The following is an 11,771-nucleotide window of genomic DNA, read 5'->3' on the forward strand; positions in this document are numbered from 1 at the left end:
TTTTATGCAACTTTTATGGAGGGCTTTTGTATTCAATGTCAACTCCTCATTTATCAACTGAAGATTCTGCCATAAGTTCTATTTTGGGAGAAATTCAACCTTTAGTAAATAATACTAGTGAAATAATTCAAACCAATAATGTGCAACAACCCGAGACAATTGAAGAAAAGAATGAAAGTTCATATGCTCCAAAGAAAAGAAAACGGGCATCCAAAGCGTTGGATGACTTTAAAGAGATTACTATTCCGAATGGGACAATAAAGGCTGAATGTATTCATTGTAAACATCGGCTCACAATAAATAAGACTGGTGTTACATTTCCCATTTTTGAGGCACCATAAGGGTTGTATGAGGAAGCAGATTAATGGAAAAGGCCAACAATCTTACCGTCTCTAAAACTATTGTTGAATTAGAAACTGTCAATGCTGTACAGAATTTCAAGTATGATCATAGGAAGATAAAGGAGATTATTTCTCACATGATCATTGTTCATGAGCTGCCATTCCTTTTCTCAGAATATGAAATATTCAATTTATTGATGAGGACAACTACTCCATATTATCAAAAGATTAGTCGTGCTACTATAAAAAAAGATTGCACAACTTCTTATGAAATTGAGAAGAAAAAAGTAATGACATCATTAAAAGATGTGAATAGTAGTTAGTGTGACTACTGATTTATGGAAGTCAGATCAGAAGATTTCATATATGGTTGTCACTTGTCACTATGTGGACTCTAGTTGGAATTCACATAAGCGAAATTTGAATGGGGAATAAGTTCTTGGTGTTTCCATTTGTGATGTGTTAAATAAGTGCTTGGTTGAATGGGGAATTGAAAATAAGGTATGATCAGTTACAGTTGATAATGCTAGCTATAATGATGTAGATGTGAGGATGTTGAAGGATAATCTCTCCTATAAAAATAATCTTCCTCTTGGTGACAAATTATTTCATGTAAGATGTTGTGCACACATCTTGAATCTTTTGATGCAAGATGGGTTATCTGAGATCCAAGATATTATTTTCAATGTACGTGAAAGTGCGAAACACATAACTGCCTCAGAGACTCGTGTTACTATATTTAGTGAAATTTCAAAGCAATTGAAACTATCTTCAAAGAAGCTTGTTTTGGATTGTTGCACAAGGTGGAATGCAACATTTTGCATGTTATCAGCTGCTTTAGAGTTCAAAGATGTTTTTCCTAGATATGCAGCAAGGGATGCAACTTATACTTTTTTGCCAAGTGAGGAGGATTGGAAGAAGGTTAGTGTTGTTTGTTCATTTCTTAAGGAATTTAATGAAGTAACTCATCTCATTTCAGGAAGTGAATATCCTACTTCTAACTTGTTCCTTACTGAACTTTACACTATAAAAAAGTTGTTAAATGAAGTAAGTGCAATTGAAGGAAGTTTCATGACAGAAATGGATAACAAGATGAAGGCTAAATTTGATAAATATTGGGGTGATAGCAACTTATTGATCTCTATAGCAGCAGTGTTAGATCTAAGGAACAAGATGAAGTTGATTGAATGGTGTTTTTTGAAAATATATTTTGTTAGTGATGCAATTGAGCATATTTCTATGATTCATGAGATATTGCACATGTTGTACAATGAGTATGTTGAAGCTCATGAGGCTAGCGTTGGTAATAACAATGTTCAAGGTGAAACTCAAAGAGAAAGTTCTATTGGTCAGAGTAATTTAAATGGAAGAGGAAAAGGTAAAGTAAGGGCACAATTTTCTAATTATATTAAGAATGTTAACAGTGTTGAGCAAGTAAAATCTGAACTAGATGTGTACTTGGATGAAAGGTATGTTATTTGTGAAGATGAAACCGACTTTGATGTATTGTCATGATGGAGAATTAATAACTTAAAGTTTAGGAACTTATCAAAAATGACTTGTGATGTACTATCAATTCCAATAATTACAGTGGCTTATGAATAAGCTTTTAGTGTTGGTGGTAGGGTAATCGATCCTCATCATGCCTCTTTGGGAATAGATACAGTCTAAGTATTACTTTGTACATCAGATTGGTTGTGTGCTTATTATGGAATCAAGAGAAAATCAAAAGTGAGTACATATATATCCTATTTAATTAGTTGTTTGCTTACTACCATATGTTTTGTATATCATTTTGTTCATGTCTAATTTTTTGATACTATACATTTGTATGTAAAAGAAAAAAAATCAGAGATTAAAGAAATTCAATTGACTTAAATATTGTTTTCATTATCACCTTTCAAGAGGTATTGACAAAGTCATCATTTTATCTTGTGATTTTTCTATGTAGTTTCATGTAACACATTGAAAAATTCCGTCTACTTATTTTTTAAAAATTTTCTTATAATTTAAATATCTTGTACTTAACTATTTCAACTTTTGATTATTTGACAACAAGAAGATTAAAAGCAAGACTGATTGAGTTGGGAGTTTTAGTTGTTTAATCAATATATTGTAAGGTAATTTCAGTTGTCAATAGTTATTCATTGCTTAATGCATAGGTGGTTATTCATAGTTATAAATTTCCAATTCAACTAGTAGTTCAGCATTTCTTTTTTGTATGACTTTATTGATTTTGGATTCTTCTTTTCCAATTTTGTATGATTTTATAATATCTGTAGTTCTATTCTGTTAAAAAAGACTGATATTGTTGATTTTCCTTGGCCAATTATATATCATTGTTAACATATGGAAAATCACATGCTCCATATAATCTGTTATTTTACTATGAATTTGTTAGATGCATAACAATAACTGTATTTTGCAGATTTATTAGTCTGAAGAAATAAATTGTAGGGCATTGGATCAACTTACTTGAATGTACAAATTAAATTGTCTAGTACTGTCCAGATTTGGCATGAACTTCATTCCTTTATGTTTGAGTGTGAACTTGTGATATAACTTGTCAACTTTATTGTTTATTGTGCAAAATGATTTATGATGGTTTTATATGTAACACCCCCCCTCTTTCTTATACTAATAGGGAGACGTTACGTACTTTAAACTTTCCTTAACTTTTACTTATTAAATAAAATAACTCCAATAACTTTTCTTTTTCTGTTTAACATGCGGAAGCAAAAGAAATAAATAACTTTTGAGATAAAATAAACATTTCTTTAATTCTTAATCTTGTTGATCTTATTCCGCGGTTCCGTCGACACCACACATCAAACACTTTTCCAGCTGCCTCCTCTTTCTTAAAACTTTTCCTTTTATTTATCTGCAATATGAGGAACGCAAACTATAAGCAACGCTTAGTAAGTACATCATCTAACTCACAAAAAACCATAGAAAACTTCATAATAACTGATGCTATTATATGAAAGAAATGTTGGAGATGACATGGGAAAAACTTATATTATATATAAGTGAAAATAAATAAACATCCTTCTTTGGGCCTGGCGAGGTATCACTTAAATTTCTTGTGGGCCTTGTGCTCAGAATTCTTTGTGGGCCTTGTGCCCAGAATTCCTTTTTTTTTATGGGCCTTGTGCCCAGAATTCTTTGTGAGCCTTATGCCCAGAATTCCTTTTCTTATGGGCCTTGTGCCCGTGGGCCTTGCGCCCGATACCCGCCTGTCTAAAGTAAAATACTTTTCTTATACTTCTTATATCATGCAATTTGGAAAGAAACAATTAACACATGCTTTAACATAAAATGATGTCATGGAAATAATACTTTATGCATGCTCTACATACTATGGACAGAATAAAGAAAACAACGGAGCAACTCATACTGCAAGTGAGAGATGTACTTACCTTATCTGCTCACTATGTTTTAAATGCTAAGGTTTGTGAGATCGGAGACTTCCTCCGAGGTGCTTCTTCGCACGACCTTAATTAATTAACTGAGTTAAAATAAATCTGTGGCTCGTGTTCTCCGGCGGTTGGTACTGGGCAGAGGGCGTCGGCGGTGTGCGGCGTCAGGCGGCGATCGGTCGTCACACGGTGGAGGGCCGGCTGGCAGGGCGGTGTCGCAGCTGTGGGAGGAGGCGGCGGCTGCTCTGCTTCTCCACGCGGCGGGCGGCGAAGGGCGTCTTCACGCGGCGGCCGGCAGTAGGGTGTCGGTGGAGGTGGCTTCGAAGGAGAGGAGGTGGCTTCCGGTGTCCCGCAGCGGTGGCTCCGGCTTGTGAGGAAGGCGGTGCGAGGAAAGGTGGAGGCGACGCGTCGCGGCGAGCAGAGGGAAAGGAGGAGGTGGGCTGGTGGCTAGGGACTGGTCGCGGCCTCCTCTTATAGCCCTCATCCTCGGTCCGTTCCGAGTTTTCCGCCGGCGGAAACGGGCGGCGGCGAGCCGAGCGCCGTCTACGCGAGACGCGGGCGCGTGAACAGAAACAGTCAGCGTATTTTTAATAGGGAATGCACAGTAACCCGATTAAACCTAACCCACCGATTAACCCAATTAAAACAATTAAATCTATTACTGTAGCGAACCGGGTTCGTTTTTGGTTCGCGTGGTTCGGCCATCAAACGACCTCCGATTTAGTCAAAACTGGTCTCGTTGGATTCGTCTTTGCAAGACGAATCTTTTCATCTATTTGATTTTATCAAACTCCCTTCTACCATTTAACTAAAGGACCTTTATCATAATTTTTTTAAATCTAATTAAAAATTCCTAAAAATAGGGAGAAATAATCGGGGTGTTACATTATATGTTTTAGAAACTTTAATATTGTAATTTCTTTGCTTGTAATTTTCATGTTATATATAGTTAGAAACTATTAAATGTTAAGGATTTATGAAGCATGTGTTGACACTTTAAGTTGTTTAATGTTTTGTTAATTTGATTCTTGTAGCTTTGATTTTTATTTTGTATGTTATGTATTTATTTTTACAAGTAATTTTCAGGTTCCGTATGTAGTTGATTTTCATGTATTATAGGGGATTTTTACGAGCTTGAACTCAAGCTCGATTATGTGCTTAACGAGCTCAAACTCGAGCTTGTTTAACAATCTCAAAATAATATGTTAATGAGCTGAGCTCGAACTAAGTTTGTTTAACTTTTAAACGAGTTATTTTCGAATCGAGCTTGAGCCGTTCGTGAATTATTTAATTTCGTTATGAACCGAACTAGAGCTTCAGTATTAACGCTCGAATCAAACTCGAGCCGAGCTCGAGCTTCTTACTTTTTAGTTCGGCTCGGTTCGATTACACCCTTACGAGCGAGGCGGGTAAAGATAATAAATGACCTTCATTTGGCCATTTAATGTCATTTATTGCCGCCAAGGGTCAGAGCTCCATCGTAATATTGAAACATTATTAGAGAGGACAAATCTATTTTAAAAAAATTGTATCAAGACTTTGCATCTCTCTCTCCCAACTTGGTGGTCAAGCAATAGCAACTCACTCGATGATCAGCTAAGACCACTTAGCTCTTGGGGCACTCGACCAACTTGGGATTCCACGAGCTCAAGTAGCTCTTGGCATTAGCTCTTGACCATTCTGCACTTAATAAATAACTCTCAGTCTCTCGACTGACTCGACACTAGGTCCGCTTGGGGATTAAACGACCCAGGCACTAGGCACTTGAGCAACCCACTCAGACTTGATTTAGCTCAGCATTTAGCAGCTCGGTCAGGTTGACACTCATTAACTCAGCCTAGTTCAACACTCAGTTGGCTCAACATTCGACTAGCTCGATATTATTCGACTCAACTTAGTCATCTTAGGTAACTCATCTTCCTCGATTTAACAGTTCAGGATCACCTCAGACCATCTTGACGACAATCTTGAAGTGTAAGATTGCCCAACAATCTTCCTAACTAGTGGCGTTATTTCACTTTAAAATAACCGCCGCAAAAATAACCGCAACAATCTTGAAGTTCAAAATATTTTGAACCGTCGCAAAAACAACCGCCAGGAAATCTACTTTAGTGGCGGTTATTCCAGCGGTTCTCTAAAACCGCCGCTAAATGGTTTAACGACACCGGTATCAGCGGCGGTTTGGTAAACCGCCGGGAAATGATTTTGCGATGGTTCCAAACCGCCGCTAAACGAATTTTAAACCGCCGGGAAATCTTTTTTTCCTTGTAGTACTACTAATTCTTCCCCTTGTTTTTCTTTAAAGTTAAAATGTTAAATGTGTGGATAAATAATAGACGAATATCTCACATCTACAAAACAGTGGAATTCGCCACCCCAGCGGTCCCATATGGTCGGTCTCACTACCATCTATGAGGAGATAAATCAAGAAGTTACAGTTGACTATGACGGAAGAATAGACTAATATCTCAACTCTAGTATCAATAAGCTTATAATAATCTATTGTTATTGATTTAAGTTGAGATCAAGTATTCAATCATTCGGATCGATTAATCCTGCTAAGGATGATCGATCATGATCGATAGAAGTTTTTTATCAATTATCAGAGTAAAATGATAAAATACAAATGGTGGCCTAACCTAACCATCAATATTATTTATTTGAGAAAAAATTCCTTTAAATTTATCACAGTTAAATTTACAACTCTAGATGTTTAATTTCTTGTTAATGGACTTAATCATGGCACCGGGAGAGCCATGCTATTTTATTGTTATGGAACGCATGTGCCAACCTAATTAAAAAAAAAGTTAATATTATCAGAGTTAAATAGTATTAGTATTTGTAAATATTTTTTTAAAAAAAAATTGAATTATTTTCATAGATATTTCTAAAATATAAAAAAAATTGTACTCGTACTCATTTTAATAAGGTATTTCACAAACTCCCAAGTATCATGTTCATCGACAATATGACAGCTGGTCATCATGTTTAAATTCATATTTGGTGCCAGAATATAATATTATATTCATGATTATTAATATGACAGTTCATACATAAATTATACAAATTTACCCAACAAAAGAAGTGGTCAAATAAATCAATACGGACCAACCTATCATAAATTCAACATATGATGGGGTAGGATAGGTCGATCTATCAATTAAATGGATATATTAAGAAATTTTCAATCTAATTTAACATAAGATGGATTATGAGTTAGGCGGATCGACTCACAACTCTATCATAAAATAAAAAAATATTAAAAATTTTAAGTTTGGATTATAATGTAAACGGATCAAGTTGAAATTTTTTATTTTAGATTGCAGTTTAAATAGGTCAATCTTATTAGTTCATTGAGTTTTCTACTTTAATTTTAAATTTTGAAAAAAAAAATAAATTTTCTCAATCTACGAATCAATCCAAGCCCATCGCGGCCCGACCCATGCGGGTCGTGAGCCTAGGTAAGTTGATCCATCTAAATACATCTTAAAATGGGTTGATAAAATTTTAATTCAATTCATTTAAATTATTTAGTGGAATAGATAAACCTGACAAACTCAACTCAAATTGACAGCTCTAACAATAAAAACTTATGTTCGAAACTATAGCGTGCAAGCTTACTTTTCATTAATGCTTTATTTACGCTAATGATGAGGGAAACGAATTCATCATCTTAGAAATATATCCACTATAAAAGTAAACGAGAAGGGAAAGGAAACAAAGCAACGATCGCCGTGGGATCTTCGTTGTTGCGATGAGGTTGCGACTCACGAGAGCCTCGACGGTGACCTCGTGACTCATGGGCAACTCGATGGCTCAAGTCGGACCTCACCTGTGACCTCACGGCAAGGTCGCGAGGCCAAACCTCGGGTGAGGTCGGACCTCACCCACGACCTTGTCATTGGTTGTCGAGTAACCTCGAAGCAGTCGAATCGAGAAGGATGGATGGAAGTATACTATCCAATTCTGGATGGATGAGAAAACATATCAAATTTGATTCGTGAACATATTTAAAATCTATCCGTCTATACTTTTTAAATAAATAAACATCGAAAAATGTCTCGATTGATTTGTAATGATCCGCGCCTCCAAGTAAATATGACATATATATATATATATATATATATATATATATATATATATATATATACACGAGTTTGATATCCTGCGCAACCGCCCGATGCACGCTCGTGCGCGATCCCATCTCAGCCGTCCATTTCTCGCGATTGCACAGTGTTTCTCCTCGGACGTTCGCCGCTTCCCGGCGTCCATTCATCGCCGTCCGACCACCGATTGCCGCCGGACCGGACCCATTGGAACCGCAACTCACCGGCGGTCCGGCGGGTTCCGGAGTCCGGCCCCGATTCGGCCGGAATCCGGCCGAATTCCGGCCGAATCGGGGCCGGACTCCGGCGGCCGGAATCCGGCCGGATTCCGGCGAAATCGGCCACCAGCGCGTCTGCTGTGTTTCGGCCGGAATTCCGGCCGGATTCCGGCCCAATCTGGCCGGAATCCGGTGCCGATGTGTGCGCCGTCGAGTTGCGCTTCCAACGAGCCCGGGATGGTGGCCGGCGGTGACCGGACGGCGAAGAACGGCGGCGATGAACGTCGAGAGGTCAGGCGGTCGCGTATGGGTGTCGGGTTTTTTCGTCGCGCGGGATATCAGATCTATATATATATATATATATATACAATGGTGCTATTATGGGCGCCTGGTTTGAGCTCCTCGTGCGCGCCGCTGACGTGGCGGGAGGGACGTGGCAAGGAATTATGCTTTCGGCGCTGTCTTCGCGTGCGTGGCAGCGAGAAACCCCGCGGCGGTAACCCGAAACCCAAAATCGAAACCCAATTTAGGTTTTCAACCCAAATCAAAACGCGCGCGATTTAGGTTTTCCTCCGCACCTCCTCGACTCCGGACCTCCGACCCTCTTCTTCCTCGACGACCCTCTTCTTCCTCGACTCCGGACCTCCGACCCTCTTCTTCCTCGCCGAAGAAATCCCACCTCTCCTCTTCGCGTGGTTTAGGTTTTCCTTCTCCTCGACTCCGCACCTCCGACCCTCTTCTTCCTCGACCGCCGCCGAAGACCCGCGCCGACAGCGCCGACCCTCTTCCCTTGCCAAAGCGAAGCTTCCGTGTTTGAGCGCCGACACTCTTCGCCGCGGTTCAAAGCGTTCGTGAGCGCCGATCCTCTCGATCCCCGCCTGCCGACGACGTTAGGGTTTTCTCTCCCACTCGCCCCTGTTGGTCCCGACCCTCACGCTGCTCGCCGAAGGTCCAGACCTCCACGCCGCCGCAGCGCCGTCAACCTCTACGCCGCCGCGTCGTTGTCGTTCTCTTCTCGGTACCTGCCGGCTCTGGTACCTTGCCCTAAGCCTGTTTGTTTGTTTGCCGGTAAGCCTTCTCTGCTTTGACGGTAAGGGTTTGATTAAATAAAATACACAAATTTGAAGATTGGGTGATGATGTGATGATGTGGAAAAACAATTGTGGAGATGAGGGAAAGACAGCATAGAGGAGGGTAGGGTTATAAAGGAGCCAATCTGAGCTTGTTTTATTCAAGTTTGCTTGTCAAAAAATAGATAAACTCAATATGTTGTTTGATTTACTGAGATCAATTTTTTTTTCAAGCTTGTTATTATAATTCCTTGCTTATGTCCTAGCTTTAAGTGAGCTCAAGCTTTTACTAAGCTCAACTAGGAAAAAAATGTACTTATAAGTTCAGCTTTCAACTTGTTATAACTAACTGATATTAAAGTATTAATTCAAACACCATGCTAAGACAAATTTCGTTTTTGTGTTTTTAATAGAATTAACATTATTAATAGCTTCACTATTGTTGAATATTGGTGTGATTATTTTGCTTTATAAATTTCCTCTTATAGGTTGTTTGCTTCTGGTTTAGACTCCAAACTTATACACGTAAAAAAATGGTAAGTCATTTCAATTTAATTTTGACTTAATATCTTGGTTATATAATAATTTGAATGTATTTTTTGATTTAGGGAAGAACATATGTTGTTTTTGTTGGACGTCAACCGGGGATATACGACACTTGGCTAGAAGCATCTAGGCAGGTTAATGGCTTTAAGGGCGCTATACACCAATCTTTTAAGAGTAGAGAGGAGGCAGAAAAAGCATTTCAACAAAATGTCAATAAAAATTCTACCTCCACTTCTGTTTCATCGACTCAGAACCAAGTTTCTAATACAACTTCAGCTTCAGTATCAAGTTCGTCTTCAAAGAGAAAATTGTCGCGACTAGAAAAATTATCTAAGATGAAAGAAGCTTTGGAAACTTTGGAAGAACTGAAACAACAAATAGAGGCTCTCCATTTTAATGATGATGAAGATTAGAGCAAATAGAGGCTCTCCATTTTAGTGATGATGAAAATTAAACACTGTGTTGATGTTGATGATGTTTTAAACTTCATACTATCGATTGACTGTTCATCAGTTGTCTTATGATGTTGATGATGTTGATGATGTTTTAAACGGCACACTTGATTTAAATGGCAATGCTCCCAGGATCTTTATTTAGTTACCTATCTTATGATGTTGATGATGTTTTAAACGGCACACTTGATTCTCATCTTCATGGTATGGCTGACTTGTTCATTCATGTATTGGTGACAAACTTCATACTATCGATTGACTGTTCATCAGTTGTCTTGCTCAGGGAACGAAAAGGCTATGCTCGATTGGCCGACCAGAGTTAAGATTGCAGCTGGGGCAGCTCGAGGAATAGCCTACCTACACGAGGATTGTAATGCTTCAACTAGTTACTAGTGATCTGTTTTGAAACTCTACTGGTTGGTATTTCGATCCCTATTGACTGACCTTGGGGTTTTTGATAGGCCATCCAAGGATAATCCACAGAGATATCAAGTCCTCCAATATATTGTTGGATAGCAACTTTGAAGCTCAGGTTATCGTCGATATAATACGAATAATACTTTGAACATTATTTCTGAAGTTACTATTGTCACAACGCGTGTAATAGGAACTAAAATATTTTAGAAGAAAACATGCATGAGTTCAGTATCCAGTATTTTAGAAGAAAATAAAGAATTATCCTTGGTTGTAATAGGAACACACTCATGTTGTAATAAAGAAAACATGCATGTAATAAGAACTAAAATATTTCTGAAGCTCAGGTTGCAATCTATGTATCCAGTATTTTAGAAGAAAATAAAGAATTTTTAAGAAAGAAAAATATAACCATCACAACACACTCATTTGTGCATCAAAACAATTAAAACATGAACATCAAACATGATTTAAAATGCCCATCTTTCTTTACAACTTAAAACTTCACTTTCAAACACCATGCTACGAGTTTCTTTACAACACATGATTTAAAATGCAAAGGAACTAAAACATGCATGCTACCAGTTTCTTTAAAACTTAAAACTTCAGGGAAAGCCGCCTGTAAGCAATGAAACATCAAGCACCCAGCCTGTAAGCAAAACAAAAACTCAGCAGTTCCATAAGGAAAGCCGGCACCTCATCCCAGTCTGTAAGCAATGAAACATCAAGCACCCAGCCTGAAAAATAGAAACATTTGTTCACGATAAAGTGCAAAATGACACTGATCTCTTTGAAAAAACAAAAGAAGTATACGAATGAAATACCCGTAACATGATAAATTGGAAGGATGATTTTAAGTAAGTTGCGCCTCAGATAGGATATTTTACCAACATTTCTTCCATAACTTCAATGGAAAGAAAAGACAAATATGACCAACATTTATTCACATGGAAGAGGACATAAAAATGTTTATTTCCATGCTCAGATATTTTCTAGATGTGTTGTTTTATCTAGGCCAGTGACATTAGGACATATCAACGGAATCATTATCTTGTTAGATAAATTAACATTGCTAATGGTTAAGAGGGAGTGAAGTGACGAAAATTAGAAAACCCCAGGGATATCTTGATGATTTTTCATAAAAAACAAAATGAAAATACAAAATGAAAAACATTGCTCATAGTTTCCAAATAAATGTAGGGCAA

At 38.0% G+C, this 11,771-nt stretch overlaps 1 protein-coding gene across 1 annotated transcript; it reads left to right on the forward strand.

Moving 5' to 3' along the window:
• The first annotated feature begins 986 nt into the window (after positions 1-986).
• Positions 987-10,113, forward strand: LOC141819146 (zinc finger BED domain-containing protein RICESLEEPER 1-like). The gene is made up of 3 exons (XM_074706500.1): positions 987-1,810; positions 9,643-9,679; positions 9,763-10,113. Exons 1-3 carry the CDS (start codon positions 987-989, stop codon positions 10,111-10,113), a joined length of 1,212 nt encoding a protein of 403 aa, XP_074562601.1.
• Positions 10,114-11,771: the final 1,658 nt, after the last annotated feature.

This window comes from Curcuma longa, unplaced genomic scaffold, assembly GCF_044706935.1.
Source record: "Curcuma longa cultivar G26 ecotype Majalengka, Jawa Barat unplaced genomic scaffold, ITB_CL_G26_1.1 contig_27928, whole genome shotgun sequence".
Taxonomy (NCBI): domain Eukaryota; kingdom Viridiplantae; phylum Streptophyta; class Magnoliopsida; order Zingiberales; family Zingiberaceae; genus Curcuma; species Curcuma longa.